Source organism: Podarcis erhardii, assembly GCF_964252035.2.
Source record: "Podarcis erhardii genome assembly, chromosome: 3".
NCBI classification, from domain to species: Eukaryota; Metazoa; Chordata; class Lepidosauria; order Squamata; family Lacertidae; genus Podarcis; species Podarcis erhardii.
Window position 1 is genome coordinate 91979843 of NC_138507.1, and position 18193 is coordinate 91998035.

General features: G+C 37.9%; 1 protein-coding gene across 4 annotated transcripts in view; it reads left to right on the top strand.

Moving 5' to 3' along the window:
• Positions 1-18193, top strand: part of CDC42BPA (CDC42 binding protein kinase alpha) — a 155195-nt gene that overhangs the window by 49212 nt on the left and 87790 nt on the right. For all 4 annotated transcript variants that reach the window (XM_081854120.1, XM_081854117.1, XM_081854119.1 and 1 more), the window contains exons 3-5: positions 3758-3841; positions 7243-7338; positions 8008-8156. In XM_081854120.1, coding sequence (XP_081710246.1) covers positions 3758-3841; positions 7243-7338; positions 8008-8156 — 329 coding nt within the window. The remainder of the gene's footprint in view (positions 1-3757; positions 3842-7242; positions 7339-8007; positions 8157-18193) is intronic.

The following is an 18193-nucleotide window of genomic DNA, read 5'->3' on the forward strand; positions in this document are numbered from 1 at the left end:
CCGTGCCCCTTGCATAAGTAAAAGAAACATGCAAAATTGGCTGTTCTCTAAGCAGTAAGACAATTTTCTGATGCAAACTGAAAATGTTCCAATTTAAATTTTCTGGAAACCTCACATCACTAGTGAAACCTGAAAAGAATTGCACCCTGTCTGATTGATCACTTGCTTCCCTCTTTTTTGTCATTGGCCCCCTAGAACACAAAATAAAACTACTGTAGATCATTTTCAGAAATACCCTTTTCTTTGTTTTACTTGGGGAAGCTTTGCCTGCTTGCTTGTGATTGGCGTGTTGAAGTATCTTACAGTTCATATGTAACTTATTAAAACTAACTTCTGTATCTGTTTCAAGTATAAGAGCTAGTTATAAGATGCTGTTTATTTTCATTTTAAAACAACCTCCTGTTTTTCTTGCTTGCTTTATCTTGAATCTCATGTATAAAGAACTTTAATTTGAACCTTGGATTTCACCAAGTTAGAATCTGCCTTGTCTGCTTGCCAGACGTTGCTCCATACTTTTGAGAGAAAATAAGAGGAAGGTATGGATTGGACCATTGCCTGGCCGGACCAGAAAGCTTGCAAATTTCCACAGTCCTCTTGTGCCTCCCAGTTTGGGAGTAAAATAAGAGGTAGGTTAGCCAGTTAATGAATTTACAAAGGAAGGAAGAGGTGGAAATAAGTTCACCGTTGTTAATTTTTTTAAACAGGATTTAAAACCAGTTTCATATTCTGAGTTCAAATGCTGGATTAAGAGTGATCTCTGGTTAGTTGGCAGGATCACGTAGTGTACTTATGTTTAGGAGGAGAGAGGTTAGGGGAAGAGCGCACAGTACCATAGCCAGCTCCTACTTCCTAAGTCAAATTCATTGTTACCGGTAATTCTGAACCAAATTTCATGCAGCCTGAGAGTGTCAGTTTAGTATTGCTTCCAGAATGGCTTAAGTTAAGAAAGCTTTCAGGACCTGTTGTCAGTTTAGCTAGTCCAGCAGGTCTTTCACAATGTAACATACATTTTATCACATAAAGGTAAAGGTACCCCTGCCCGTACGGGCCAGTCTTGACTGACTCTAGGGTTGTGCGCTCATCTCACTCTAGAGGCCGGGAGCCAGCGCTGTCCGCAGACACTTCTGGGTCACGTGGTCAGCGTGACGAAGCTGCTCCGGCGAACCGGCACCAGAGCAGCACACGGAAATGCCGTTTACCTTCCCGCTATAAAGCCGTACCTATTTATCTACTTGCACTTAAGGGTGCTTTCGAACTGCTAGGTGGGCAGGAGCTGGGACCAAACGATGGGAGCTCACCCTGCCATGGGGATTCGAACCGCCAACCATGCGATCGGCAAGTCCTAGGTGCTGAGGTTTTACCCACAGCGCCACCCGCATCACATACATTGATCACATGTATTTATCACATACATTGATATAAAATATGTGTTTAAATGTGATTGTTTTTAGCAGATTACTCCAGAATTTGTGAACACATACAAAGTGGTATGAAAATTAACTGATGTGTCCATCTCTATGTTTTGTAAATGTACACAAAACAGTAAATGGGGAAAATTCATGTACAACCAACATTACTTTTAACTGTGCCATAACATAAACTATGAAAAGAAAATAATCTTCTTCTGAGGATTACTTTCACCTTAACTGTGCCCTAATAAAGTGCTATGATGACTTCTAGAGAAGTTTTTAGATTTTTAGATGAGAACACTTTAGTTCTGATCAGTAAAACACTTAAAAAAAAGTAGTCTTATAAAATCTGTACCAGGTATACTATATGAGAATTACATTTAACTATTACTAGTGGTAGGCACAAACATTTTCAAAACAAAGTTTAAATTAAACATTTTCTTCTGCCCCTTCATTTTTATATATTCCTGTGTTCTATTTTATTTTTACAAGTGTGGGATTGTGGAAGAGGTCAGACTTGATTATTATACCATAGCAATTCTGGGAACTAATAACTATTCCATCCAAGTTTTCATGTTTCCTGCTTTATACTTTTATAAGAATTCAGCATTGGTGTATTAGCTTGAGACTTTGCTTGGGCTCATGAAAGAGACTTTCATCAAGCTGTCATCTGCTGCAGCATTTGTCCCACAAATTCATTGGCTCACACCAAGAATGGAAGTTTATAGATAGATAGACAAGAGGGCAAGGTTCAGCCTTATTTTATTTTTGTCGATAGCCCAAAGGGAAAAATCAGATACAAATCTTTGTCACAGAGTACCGATGTGTAAACAGGTAGAAACAAAAATAATTGTTAATATTTTTTGAATTGATTGGGAGTTTCCTTCCCGAGTGATGGCAGTATGGAATGTGACTATTTAAAATGCATTCATCACTGAATATTTTCATTTTGGGTGTGGCGTACTCCTACTGCTATGTGACAAGCTGTGATTAGGCTTTTGAGTTCTCGTTTTATGTTTTCTACAAGTTGAATAAAATTCTATTTATTTATTTATTTATTTATTTATTTATTTATTTAACAGCTTTTCTGAACAACTTAAAATTTAAAAATCTTTAAGCAGCATCAAACCTTAAAAAGTATCATAAAAACAGATATAACATAAAAGTAAGTGTTATAGAATCAGGAATTTGGTGTTCACAGGGTCCCGTCTTGTGGGTTAGGGAAAACTTGTTTAGAACTAGCCTTGCATTCATGGCCTGGGGACTGCTTCAAGTGTGGTGGTTTCTCACACCATGAAGGTCACATCAGAAACCTCTGGCTGTATATGGGAGTGGTCCATGCTGTGACTTGTTCTAGAAACTGGAGCAGTGTTGGCATAGGAACCAGCCACAGCATGGACTCCTCTCACAGGCCCCTGGGCTTCTGCTGTCACCTCAATGGCACAAGAAGGAGCCATGATGCAGTGGTTACCCAGGTAACGTACTGAAGGTCTTTCTTTTTTATTATGCAGATTGAGATGATAACTGAGACAATAGAATTACATATCCTGTTTCATTATGCAGGTGGGAAGAGGTCACTTCTTAATGTAGTAAATTATCTCAGTGATGCTTCTGTGTCTATGAAATACACTCCCCAGGCAGGCAAAAATCTGCTGCTTTTAAAATTTCCTGTTATCATTCGTCTGTTTCTGTAGTTTTTAAACACGTTTTTACTTTTCTTGCATTTTAAATCTGTTGCTGCTATTTTTTTTGTAATTGTTGGATCCTGTATCATAATTGCTGTTGTTTTAATCCCTCTTCCACTTTGTATGATGCTTCGAGAGTGATAGCTGTTGGGTATCTAATAAATGTAATTAATAAATAAAGATTAGAGATAGGGTTTTAGTGTATTTCAGCCTACCTCAGATATAATAATCTTCTTACATATAGGGAACCTTGTATGCAACGTAGCATTAAAAAAATCTGTCCATCTTGCATTTCAAGTATGAAGGGGCACATTTTAGCATCAGAGTTCATCATATTTGGCATAATGTTTCTATCAGGGCTTTGTACTGCATGATCTGCTCCCTCTGAGCTGTTGCTTTCTTATTTTCTTCATAGAATCTGCTGGCCAAATCAATAAAATCATAATATACTCAGTTTGTGGTTATGTCATTAAGTACTTGGTACTGCAGCATATGTGAAATCTAAACATCTGTTGGTCCAAATTTCTTCAGTAAAATTTGAAGTTATGCAATCATTATTTGCAGTAAGATTGTGTGAAAATGAACTGCACTGGAAATGTATTGGTGTATTATGAACACACTATAGATATATATATATATTAAAAACAAATTTTATCTTTTCAGGTTGCAGTAGTAAAATTGAAAAACGCAGATAAGGTATTTGCCATGAAAATATTAAATAAATGGGAGATGCTGAAAAGAGCTGAGGTAAGACTCTCAAGAAATGTATACTCAAGCTTCTGTTAAGATTATTAGTTTTGGCTTCCATTATTGAAATAAAATATCATGAAATAAATGCAGAACTAGATTATTTATAAACACAGAACATTTTGGGAAATAATGCCCAATCTAAAACATTTCCATTTCCAAAACTCCTTCTTCTTTGTATCCTTAATATTACCCTGCTTGCAAAAATGATTTAAGATCTTTCCTTCAAGTTTTGACGTCTAACTTTTAAAATACAGATTTTTGTCTGCTAAGATGTTTTGATATGGATTCTGCAACCGGAGAAACCCAAAAATGTGTTTACAGAGTACCTTAAAAGATACTAGGCAATTTGGACACAGTTCTGTGTTTAGAAATAATCTAGTTCTGTTTGCATAACCAGACTTCCAGGCATAGATCCCTTGCTGGGAACAATATGCCATAATCTGTATGTGCCCAAGAGTTTCTGTGACTGGATCTAAGCATTAAGCGTATAGGTCTGTACACTTTGGTCATATTACTGGATTGAGATATGTCTACAGTGCCCAAGTGTTCACCCCTGTGTACAGATCCTTATTTATATCAATGTACCAGTAGTATTTTGTGGTCTATTTGGATTTTGTTCCTTAGGTGACAGATATTAGTAATGGTTGATGGAAACTCCTTATACTTTATGAATAGCATTTATTATTTGCATATTATAAGTAAAAACGGAATTTAAAACCTGAGTGTCACACTTATAATTCCAGTATCTCCCTTGTTCCATAACCAAATGATATCAACATATGTGCATATACAGTTGTCTTAGACTGCATCAGACTAGTCCAATATTTTCTTTTCTGGCTAGTAACAGCTTTCTCAGGCAGAACTTTTCCCCCATCCAGCTTATTCTTTAACTGGAAATGCCAGGAAGTAAACCTCAGATGTGAAAGCATGTGTTCTACCATTACAATATCCAGGCATTGGATAGCAGAAGGAGAGAGGGAAACTATAGTTAGTTTCTCTCAAGATGCAATGGATGTCAAGAATTCCAACCAGCAGAACTTGTGGGAAGAGAAGCTTGCATAGAGAAAATAGTTCATAGGCTATAAATAGCCTTAGTTTAAGGGGAAGGTTGTTTTCAAACCAACTCTGTTATGATACATTCTCTTAGAAAGCTATCTCTATTTAGCTTTATTTTTTACATACCACAATTGTTAAATTTTTGAAATCTAAAATGCCTCCGAGTTTAAATAATGATGAGGACCTAGTGGCCTCATTGCCACATCATGGTCCACATCATGGATGCAGATACTATTCCTGCTTGGATCCTCCCCTTGCTCAATGTTGGGGAACCTTTCTCAGCCTGAGAGTTCAAGGGCAATATTCTTGGGGCTGCATGCCAGCAATGACCAAGTACAAACCATGACTTCACCCAGCAGCAGTTTGTTTGCACTGAAATAACCACAATCCGCAGTTTGGACATAGTGCTAAACTAGGGGTTGCCATTTGTTTCTCCCACACACTTGGTGATGAGTGAATTAGGAGCCATTTGCAGGTTCACAGTAGACCATTAACTAGTTTGCTGTGACCTGCCAATGCAGCCGGTAACTCAAAAAGCACTGCTAATATTTTTTAGATGCAAGTAATAATATGCATGATATTTTTATAATAAAATGCCATGATTAAAATGCCTACTTACGGGGAGCCTGGATAAAAAGATACATGAAGAAAACACACACTCTATAGCTACACACACATACACAAAGTTTTAACATGTGGAATGGCATCCCTTCCAGACCATGGTAGATTCTACAACTAATGAAAATTGGCAGTTTAGATATTTAGACTCCATCCAAATATAAACAGTGGGATGCAAAAATGCAGCTCAATTCCCTCATGTATACTGTAGTTCATTCCACAACTCTGATGGTAGTTAGTATTATTTTAGAAAAAAAAATACTACTTTTGCTTCTAGTTAAAAATAGAAGCCTGAAACAACTGGATGGAGCAAGTTTAGCCTTTTGGGTATTGCATGCCAAAGGTCAGGATCCGAAGAGCTAGTTGTAGTGCAATCCGACGACTGTTTACTTGGCAGTAAGTCACATTCTGTTTGTCTGTGCCTTATGCCTATGAGGAGTCTTTAGGATTGCATCCCTCGGCTGAGTAAACATTGTACTACAGTATTGGGCTTTCAAAATTTATTTGTTTTTGCTCTGTTGAATTGTTAACTTGCTTTTTAAAAAACACAAACAACTTTGAACAGCTGCCACCCATGCAGTATCACAATTTCCCCAGTTTCAAAGGCAGCATGCCATGGTAGAGGGCTGTTGGTTGATGGGTTGATGTTTGAGAAAGGCAACTTTACTTCCACAAGTTGGCTATATTTCTGGGGAGTTAAAGCTGTTATATTTCATGAAGCATAGGTCTATCATTGGCTGTTGATCGAATCTCCATATTTGTGCAACTAAATACTGAGAGAGGGCGTGCTATGGGAGAGCAATTGCCTTCTCACAGCTTGGTTGTGGGCTTCCTTGAAAGAATCTGGTTGGCTGCTGTGGAAAGTAGGTTACAGGACTAGTTGGACTTTTCTTTTGACTCAGCATGGATCCTAATGTTGTACAAAGTGTATAAAAAACTTGAGCCTTCTCATTATACTGCTGGTTTCATATTAGTACATGTCTGTATTCAGTAACTTTAATATTTGATGCTTAAGCATACTAGGCAGAAAATCTATACCATACACGGAGCCTTGAGAGAAATTCCATTGGATGGAATTTTGGGTCTTGTGTTGATTTCATAGATGCTGTGCACAAATAAACCTCCTGATAGATAAGGAGGTATGCGAGGCACAGTTTACAGTCTTATGCTCCTCTCTTTATGGAGTTCAAAACCCCATCCCCTACCAGTCTTAAGTATAGGTAGGCTAGTATTATGGTGGCAGCAGTAGTAATCATTCAGGGATCCCACCTTATCATAATTGAAAGCCACCTTAACTGTCAGCAGGTGAGAAGTAAAAAAAGTTGTGATATTACTCATAGCCAACCCCAAATTGCTTTCCTATGGTTAGCACAACTTTGCTGTGGTTAAGTGATGGTTTAGTTCAGGGTTGGGGAAAGTGTGTTCCTCCAGGTGTTGGTGGACTACAACCCCCATCATCCCTGACCTTTTGCAACACTGGCTGGGGCTCATGGGAGTACAACAACATATGGAGGGCCATGGCTCCCTTCCCCATTTTAGCTGGAGAAAAATTGAATCTGCATTGGTACTAAAGATTAATACAACCTCTTAGTAATCAGATCATTACTCTTGGCTGCAGGAGAGATGACTTCCTTGTAATCCTACAGTGTTTCTAAGCATCTATCTAAATATATTTGTTTCATTATTCAAAATAGTACCTAAAATATTATTTTTCTACCCTCCAGACAGCTTGTTTTCGAGAAGAGAGGGATGTGTTAGTGAACGGAGATAACCAATGGATTACAACATTGCACTATGCCTTTCAGGACGAAAACTATTTAGTGAGTGTTACTTCAATGTGCTCTTTAAAAAATTTCAACTTTATTTATTTTACAGATTTATAAGCTGCTTCAAAGCCAGAAGCTATCAGAGTGATGTACAATAAGAGAAAATGTAACTCAAAACAAAATATATATGCTCTGAAAAAAATAAAACTGTTCCTAAGGACTCTAAAAGCAATAAAACCATTTTTAGAATCATACACTTAATATTTCATAAATTGACTAGGTCCTACTTCTGGATAAGACTTCTTAAACAGAAGCTTCTTAAGTAGCTGCCTAAGGATCAAGCCGCTAGCTGGCTTGTCTAATTTCAGCTGGTAACTGATTCCAGAGGACTCGAGCTGCAACACTAAAGGTGCATACACACCATATGTTTAAAGTATGTGGCTGGTGTGTTCTACTATCTTCCCTTGCAATTGGTAAGAGAACAAAATGCTGCAGTTCCATAAGAGACACTGCTGCCATAGCAATACAGTTTCAAGATTGCCCCAGCATTACAGAACTTAAAATACCCTCTTTCTACTATAGAATAGAATGCAGTAGTTCTGCAATAGGAAAAGCACAATTACTGTCGCAGCACTGGTATTTCCTGCCCTAGTTCTGTTGTGCTTTTCGCATATTTGCCTTTCTAAATTTGTTATAAGTGCCTTCTGTTTTCTTTTTTCCTAGTACCTGGTAATGGATTATTATGTGGGTGGTGATCTGCTTACCTTGCTTAGTAAGTTTGAGGACCGGTTACCTGAAGAAATGGCTCGCTTTTATTTGGCTGAAATGGTAGTAGCAATTGATTCTGTACATCAGCTGCATTATGTCCACCGGTAAGTATAATCAATGGAATATATGAATCTTCACTATTTGATCTAAAGCAATGCTCACATTTCAGATCCAGAAGAAAATGAGGGAAATACTTAGTTGTTCTTTAAAGAATTACAGCACTGAAAATTAGCCAGATGATTTTGTTGCTTTTTGTTATTAGTTGACTTTTTGGTAAAACTGGAGGAAACGCTTTGGTGGTATTCAAACTTTTTTCATCTGTATGAGTTTCACTAAATCAGTCCTTTAGAGGCTTGGCTGAAACAGCATTTAATATTATCCAGTAACATATGGAATAACAATACTTGCATATCATTTGTGTGCTGTATAAAATTTGCTATGAAAAGTATGGTTTGTTTTTAGGATAGATGCTTTGCAGAATCAGGATTTGCATTTGGAATGAGACTTGAAGTTTGATTCTTGTATACGTCATCAAATAGATCAAATACTGGTTGATTTGTGTCCAGAAAATTAATGAATAAACTTATTTGTGCAGATAATTTAGAAGCTAGTTTTGTCTCTTTTAATGCAGAGATTATCCGTAAAAGGGTTGTAATGCTAAAGGCAGGCAGAGATATTTCCATAATTTATCAGTATTTGTTTAGGTCTGAGATCTTTGAAACCAATTTCTATAAAAGAATAAGGACACGATCAATTCCTCCACAAGATCCATGCAGATAGCACAGTGTGAAATCTCTGTTTGAACTCATTCACACCAGATAAGTTATGTGTACCATACTTTGTCTCTTCCATGTGAACTTTGCACAAACTGCTGCTTTGGCAGGGCATCTAGCATCCCAGGTCTAAGAGATAAAGATATAAATTCTACAATACTTTCCAGGGAGTAAGTCCCTCTGAATTTAGGTGGACTTAATTTTGAGTAGACAACATAGTTTTGTGCTGTATATTATTTGTTTGCTTGCTTGCTTGCTTGCTTGCTTGCTTACTTAATTATCGCCCTTTACCCAGAGGTCTCTGGGTGGTTCACAGAACAATATGCAGCTGATAGATTCATAGAAGATAGCGAGCTTGTGGGTGTCACTGAATTAGATTGTGGGTGTGTTTTTAACAAATGGATTCTATTTGTGACTTGGCTATGAAGTTCTGAACATACCGGTTTTGAGGTTTCAGTGTTCCAATAATATTCTAGTGTATTTATGATCTTAGTTTGGGCCTATGCACCATGTGTTGACTGTGCTGCTGTGTAACTTGTAAATAATTTTCAATTCTTGCTTATATAACTACTGAAATAGAAGATTAAAACCAGCACAGAAAGGACTAAGATTTGACTTGACATACTGCTGAAACTAAATTTGTTATAATTATAATGAAGTATTTTTGAAGAAGGTGGTTGTGGTTACTAGATTTACTGTGTTGCTTGTAGTCTGCAAGGAAAATATTTGTGTTAGAACAGTTAGAGGATTGAAAAGTTAAACGTGCACAATTTTGAGGCTGTTATCTTGTTCTACTCCGTACTTCATTGCTACTGAATGTCACTGTCTGAATATAATAAACAGTGACTTTATGACTGTAGTGGCATGTGCTTCTCACCTATTTGATGCTTGCTTTATGACTTTTATTGAGACTCTCCTAGACTGTGTTGCCCTAAAATTGCATCATTGCTTTCTTGCCTGTAACTTCCATCTTGCTATCCCATTTCGTTGAGGGTTTTCCTGCTAAATAGAGAGTTGTGTTCTGCATACCTTCCAAACATAGCTTGAGTTAACTGCAATTAAAGGCCTTCATGTTCTGTGCCTTCCTTATGTCATTCAGGTTACATACACAGGACATTGTAGCATCCTCAGTTAACGTTGTGTGAATTCCAAACATATTTCTAGTTGACAAACTGACTCTGTTTCTTTCCTACGATACGTCAGTTATATTATCTATATGTGTTCATATATTTTCTTACAAAACTGTCTCAAAAAGAAAAGTACTGTAATATTGATTTCTTGAGATCCAACACTTCAACAGGAACTACAGTAGCAGATTGGTTGTCTAAGGAAGCTGGATGATTACTTAACTGTGAAATTTCCTTGAATGTTCATTGAAGATTGCCATATTTATTATATTGCATATTATTTTATTATTTGAGAAACTATATTTTGATTCATGGTGTGAACCAAAGTTATTTTGGTTTTGGTTTTGTTTGGAGGGGCAATACTAACCATTAGTGGTTGGTTGTGTGGTTCAATTCAAGGTAGGTTTACAACCTAAATAACTTGGGAGAATAGTAGAGATAGGCTAGGCTGAAGGAGCATTGAAATCAAAGTTGGTTAAATGGGAAGAGCAACAGCAGATATTTCAGAGCAGATGAAACTCTAGTGATCCTGAGATTTAATAGAAATACATAAGATGGCAGGAAGAAAAGTCAAAAGCTTCCAGGGCAGTAAGATTAAGAATAAAAAAAAGGGAGGTAGCACATGGGACTCTGAATAGCTCTGTTGGTAGAGCACGGGACTCTTAATCTCAGGGTCATGGGTTTGAGCCCCACATTGGACAAAAAGATTCCTACATTGCAGGGGTTGGACTAGATGACTCGTGTGGTCCCTTCCAACTCTGTAGTTCTGTGATTCTAGAACTTTCAGGAAAAGGAATCATAGAATCATAGAATCATAGAGTTGGAAGAGACCACAAGGGCCATCGACTCCAACCCCCGGCCAAGCAGGAAACACCATCAGAGCACTCCTGACGTATGGTTGTCAAGCCTCTGCTTAAAGACCTCCAAAGAAGGAGACTCCACCACACTCCTTGGCAGCAAATTCCACTGTCGAACAGCTCTTACTGTCAGGAAGTTCTTCCTAATGTTTAGGTGGAATCTTCTTTCTTGTAGTTTGGATCCATTGCTCCGTGTCCGCTTCTCTGGAGCAGCAGAAAACAACCTTTCTCCCTCCTCTATGTGACATCTTTTATATATTTGAACATGGCTATCATATCACCCCTTAACCTCCTCTTCCCCAAGCTAAACATGCCCAGCTCCCTTAGCCGTTCCTCATAAGGCATCGTTTCCAGGCCTTTGACCATTTTGGTTGCCCTCCTCTGGACACGTTTCAGTTTGTCAGTATCCTTCTTGAACTGTTGTGCCCAGAACTGGACACAGTACTCCAGGTGAGGTCTGACCAGAGCAGAATACAGTGGCACTATTACTTCCCTTGATCTAGATGCTATACTCCTATTGATGCAGCCCAGAATTGCATTGGCTTTTTTAGCTGCTGCGTCACACTGTTGGCTCATTTCAAGTTTGTGGTCAACCAAGACTCCTAAAAGGAGGAGGATGTTCCTAAGGAGCAGAATGTGCAGTTAGAGACACGTGGGAGAAAGTATGAAGAGAATAACAGGGCAAGTGAAAGTTGGTGGAGATTACTGGTGTGATATGTGTCAATGGTGTGATTGCATGGATGAGGTGGTGAAGGATTTTAGGAACGTGGCAAGGAAATTAAACATAGCAAGAAATGGCAAGCATTGTTAGCAATGAAGTCTCTGAGAAATGGGCAGTGGCTTGACATGGAAAGGAGTGGAACTGAAAAGAGTGGATGCAGAGTAGAAAGGACTGTCCTTCAGTGTGTCAGCGTTACTGCAGTAGCTATGACTAAATTATTTGGACCTTTCCATCTTGAGCCATCGTTTGACTGCAGTGCATAACATTCTGTAATATTTTCCATCTTCAAATGGTTAAGCACACCAGAGTTAGATTAGCTGTTAGTTAAATTAGATGTTTGCAGGCATGCTTCTTGTCTTGCTCATACTCCTTTCATAACAGATTCCCATGTCTTTCCTAGTATTGCTTGCAGCTTTTGCCAACGAGACTGGCTTGCCTGTTTCATAAATCTCCTCGTTATATCCGAAATGACATATTTTATCACTTGGATTGCAGTTTACACAAACCATGCTTGTAAGGCATAGTTTTCTTTCAAAAATTTAAAACTGCAAAAGTCGTTAACTTGACCAGTCACTGAAATGTGACCCATTTCCCTTTTATTTTACTTGCAGCTGTAACAGTAGAAAGAAAAGGGAAAAAATTGTATGTGCCAGTGCTCTGTTCTAGAGAAAAGCCTGGGAACTTTCCCTGTCTAGAGGAAGCATTTGACAAGATGACTATTTTCCAGTACTTAATAGAGGTGACAAAATCTGAAGCATGTGTTTCGAGAACTTCAGGTAGGGGCAGGGAACCTCAGGCCTGGGGGCTGATTGTGGACTCCAGTCCTTTCTGTTATCAGGGGGTCTTATTCTTTGTTTCCACTCTGCCTTAGCTAATTCTGTTTTAAAGGGGGGTGGATCACGGAGCTCTTGTTTTTAAAAGTGTGTGAATAGGCTTAACATGCCTTCTGTAATTCCTGGATTAATTGAAATATTTAAATTAATTTAGTTGTTATCCCAGCATAAGAGAGTGACTTTTTAAATACTTCTTGGGAAGTAATGGTTCACAGAAATGAAACAATAGGAAAAGAAAAGAAAAAAATAATGCACAATACTTAAAACAAATGACTCACCCAAAACATCTCATAAAAAATTAAGAGAGCCAGAGGCTGGAGAACATAGTTCAATAGAGCTACCGCTGTGCACTTTGAATGAAAATATAAAACAGTCCAACATTTGATGTTCTTATTTTTTATTTCAATTAACCTTGATTAGTTTTCAGTTAACCTTGATTGACCCTTTTTCTGATTCATTTGATTATTGTCTCCTATATAGTAACATTGTTATATGATAAAAATAAACATGCCAGATAATAGCTTCAGTCACACAAAAGAAGCACATATTTGGGAGGGCCTCCCCTACCTTTTCTCTTTCTACCATGCGCCCATCAAAATTTTATTCCACTTGCAGTTTAATACCCATGGGCAAAACAGCACCTGGGTGGCACATTTGTGCTACCTTGGGTTCCATGACAGAAGAAAGATTGGATATAAATGTAATAAAAATGAAACTGATGGACAATCAACAGTATTTTACGGAATGCCACTTGAACACTATTATTTCTTTTATACAAGTTGGCCACAGTAGAGCCATAGAAAACCCTAGATCAGTAGAGCAATAAAGCAGATGGCATGGCAGTGAAGTGGCAGTTGAGTTCCAGCTATAGCTGTTCCTGGGAAATAGCAGGGTTTTCTTACTGTAAGATTGCAAATAGTTAACTCTGCCTCAGAGCCCCTGTTTCATCATTTCAGTACTTTGCTACATTTATCTAATAGTTGTCCACAGTAGATTGCTAAGGACTGTTTGCTAATCTGTGAGAGCCACAAGTCCATTATGCTAGGCATCAGTTGCTTATGACAAAAGCACAAAGTACTCTTCTTTGGTCAAAGATTAAAAACTCCCCAGAAATACTTTCCATTTATTATTGGGCAAGCCTGTGCCTGTTAAAGATGGCCAAGTGACAGAACTGGGGCTCTTTTCCATACCCCTACATCATAAATAAATCTAGTGATTTATTTTTAGCATTTATTAGTCATCTTCAGAAATTTCCCAAGGCAATGTAAGGAAATTAAGCTTGGAATTTCTGATGAAATGTGATTATGCTGAGGCCAAAGGAAACCTAAAGAGCAAAGACAGAATTAGTCTGAAGCAGAATAGTACAGCTGCTTTTAACCTAAGAATGATTTTTGTTTGTGTTCTTAATAAATGATATTCATTTGGAATATTACATCTGCTGAATCTGACATATGTTAAAAGCAAATTTCTAGTTTATTTATCTTTGTGGTTTTCTATGATAATAAAATCCTATTTGTATAATAATACAATAATAATAATGTACAATACTGTTAGAGTTCAGAGCTTGTGTGAGCAGGAATATGATCATTTAGCTCCAGAACTCAGCAACCCATTTTAATACTGAGGGCTTTCCCAAGTCCTTTGGGTTCCCATTTTGTGAATACTAATAGAAAACAAGAATATGCAGCTGGCCACTACTTACATAGTCCATTCCAAACAGAATGAAAGAAGAGGGTTAGCATGTCACTGCCCCAAAGCGTCCTGAGCTTCAGTGATTTCAGAGGAAGAAATTGGGCTGAAATAGCAAGGGATAATATGGATGCATATGGGCTGAGTTGTATGATCTCAAAGCTTGCTTTCTCCTAGAGTTATAACATGAGCAATTTCCTACTTGCCTAAACTGTGAGTAGGACTATAGTACTTTGTTATGGAGGTTTAGACTAGGTGAGCAGACTAAGCTCAGCAGGGTCATGTACTATATGAAAGTGTGGGGGGTATAATTTCCCAATTAATTATTTTCTGCAGTTCCTCATAGGCCTTCAATTTGCATGAGTCTGACCAAACTGCGGGAGGCAGTGGAAGACAGGAGTGCCTGGCGTGCTCTGGTCCATGGGGTCACGAAGAGTCGGACACGACTAAACGACTAAACAACCAACAACAACAATCCTGAGAACACTATGAACAATTTAGACCTATATGTTCAAATACATATATACCTTCTTTTCAAGAAAAGGGAGGGGGATAAAAAGATGCATACTTTTCAAGCTATGCATGTTGACTGTTGATATTCCTCAAATTTTGGGTATCTGCTTCAACATATAGTCCAGTACAGTTTGCTGCTTCTCAGTCAGTGATTTTTCAAAGATTACGCTTTTTCCTTTACCTAAGAGGGAGGAACATGTGTAGTGGGTGTTCTGATTCTTTCCTTTTTTCAGTACTTCAGGTGACATCAGAAATAGTTTATTACCATTTAGTGCATTTGCACAAAGAGACTGTGAAACAGCAGGTGGAAAATTATCTGTTTGAGCAGACAGATCAAAAACGTCTGTCGTACTTCCTGGGATTACAGCTAAATTACCAGTGATGCCAAACCTAAATGTTGATACCTTGTCACTTTTAAAAGAAAATTGGACCTTTCCTAATCATGTAAATTATGATTTGCTCATCAGGAGTCGCATTTTTATGAGGTATATGCCTAGTTGAGCAACACATAGCTGGGCTAATTGATGCTAGGCTTTTCCTGATGTCTTTCAAAAGGGTTTGTCGAGAGCTGCTATTGATTCAGGTGCAGTTGTGTTTATATAGTTTAAAAGCTAATAAAAACATTTCAGAAATCTTAACAGTTTCTTGAGCAGCAGGAAGTAGTGATATTATCGCCCCTATAGTTCAGCTGCTTTCAAATAGCAAAACTGGCTAAAATCCAAGCTGCAAAATTTTAAGGAAGCAGAGTACATTGTGGTGGAAATATACCTCAGAAGAGGAACAAAGTAGACAGGACATCTTTTATGTCTTGTGTCACTGATTTAAAAACCAAGCAAACCTAAAAGGCGGTTTAAAAGAAGGCCTGAGATTGGGACCATGATGCGGTAGATGAGATATGGTATTGTCAGGGGTGGAGATGTGAGTCTGATTGGGACTACAGTGAGGGCAAAGGGTTAATATTCCCCTCCTTGCATCATGGTCTTGACCCACCTTCCTGGACAGCTGGTTTTTTAAAAAATCAATCTTGAAAGGGCAAATTGAACTCAGTGCAAACCTGCTATATAGAAGTTAAAAGTATTTGGCTTTACTGGCTTTGCATCGGTAACAGGATTTTTATGGACCCCATATAAATTGATCAACCAAAAATCTTTGCTCAGAACCAGTCATCTAAATATCTATTTGTATTGCTTGGATTCTAACATTCAGGTTTTTAGAAAATTCATAACTTAGGGCAAGGTCATGAGTACCGGAGAGCAACTTGAAAGAGCCTAAGGATGGTATTAAGCTGAGAGCAAGTGAGGCTGTTCCCCACCACCACCCAAGGTTGCTGTGTATCCCCAGGCCTTAACAGGTTTGCTCCTGTTTAGGCTCCAGCCAACATGGGATGGGAATCTTGTACAGGGCTTACCGAATGGAATCTGGAGGAAGTGGGGAAGGAACCATTTTTCCCCTCCATATCCTTCCTCCATAGTATTACAAAGTGCTAAAGACTGACTGCTCACCTTGAACCTCAGTACTTTAGTGTATGTATATATGTGTGTGTGTGTGTGCGCGCGCGCGCGCACACGTGGAGAGAAATCTGGACAGTGAAAAGGAGGAAATAAACTTTTAAACAATTCCCTTCTGAGACCACCTCTGAAGCATGGGAAGAGATTATCTGTAACCATTTGGCACACATCCCACCACCCCGGACTTCATCTCCTCAATGGAAGTGTTTGTGTGTGTTTGTGTAAAAGAGAGAGAGAGAGATACAGAGGAAAAAGAAACATCAGTCCATAAAGTAAATTAAGAAAACACCTCATTCTTTGCTTACCAGCTGCTATGAATGTTTGTTCACACAGTGTATGTAAACACACACGTTTCGGAAGTGTACCTACTACTAGCCCTTTATAATATTTAGAATTCCTAGCGTGCACGTGTTTTACATGTATTACTTCTGTTGCATGCAATGCTGAAATTTAATCAGCAATAGAGATTTATAATTACATTTGCATAATGGCAAGGGCTCTTACTTTTGAATTATTTCCACCTCAGAAAAGGTCACAAGCAGTCACTTACAAGAGGTTTGTTAGCTAGTTGGAAAACAAAGAGGCAACTAGATAATAAATAACATTGCTTAAAGAGTGGCAATGAGATTGACTGGTAAGTGATTCTAATTTTGTAAGTAGCTGCTATGCTCCTTGTATAGTATTTAATGCTCACCAGCAAAATAATAATGATAATTTCTGCTTTAATTCTGTAATTCTTAAAACTTGGCATAAGAAAATAAATAAATGGAGGGAAAGCAATATTTTTTTATCCTTGATTTTCATTCCTTGGATTTGATTTTTAATTATTATATTTAGTTCACTGAATGGAAAATATTATCTATTCTTAATGCTCAATTTTTCTTGGATTCTGAGTGTTGCTAACCTGCTTCAGAGGGTGAATTTGATTGGTTTCCTTGCAGGAAACCATTCAGAAATTGCACAACCAGCTGGATAATCAGTTTCTCCTTGTGAGGGGCTTACTAACCTGGTGCAAACAATAGACACCTGGAATTAAAGAGTTATGAGTCCCATAATGGAACCAACTTCACTTTTGTTGACCCCTAATTTTCTTCATTTCAGCAGTATGATTAAGAAAGGTGGCATGCTATTACTGCTATTGTTTAAACAACTAGGAGTCAAAAATGGTTGCCAATCTGCTTCAGATCACCCAGAGATCTACCAGAAGATCCAGATCTACCATTTGTCTACCCCTGCTCTAGAAAATTCACTCTCTGTTCCTGAGTTTTCACTTTTCCATGAATATCTGCATGGGTTTCCCTTAAAATTGCTCACAAACTGCTTATTTCTGGACAAAGTAATTTGAAAGATAATGTGTTGGAAAATACATGTGGGATAAACATACTTGAATTATCTTGAATTATTCCCCCCCCCCCCCGATCTTTCCTGAATATTTTAAAATAGATTCTGTATAGCCCACAACAGATTACAGGTATTAAGGTTCCTAGTGGTTTGGATTTGTGATCTACTTAATCAGGCCTGAATTGCAACCCCCACCTGACATTATGCAGTGGGATATTTTCATCACTCCCTCCCTCCCTTTCATATATAGGTTACCTTATTAGCCTAGTCTTACTAACATGATGGTCTCTAAGTAGCTTATGCTCATTTTAACAGGGACTGTAATTAGATAATTGAATGTGTAGATTTATTTTGAGCCATTTTCAGGCATAAGAAAGGTATGTAATTTAGAATATTTTATAGGAATATATATACATACATACATACATACATACATACATACATAAGTTTATTTGTATGCTACCTCTCCATACTTCAAACCATACTCAAGGTGGCTTGCAACATGAAAAAATGCATAATTACAACATAGCCAAATGTAGTCATAAACAATAAATAGAACATAAAAAATACACAACCAAATCGAACAATTTCCATATAAATGATAAAATATAAAATAGATACAAAAAAATAATATCAGTAAGAGCAGCAAAACCCCTACAATGCCCCAACCCAAGAGTCTGTTCAGCAACCTCAACTTTTGGAGTTGGAGCCAGTCAGGGCCTTCCCCTCCCAGACGCGGTGGAAAAAGGTCTTCAAATCAAGGAGCAGGTCTCCCTGCC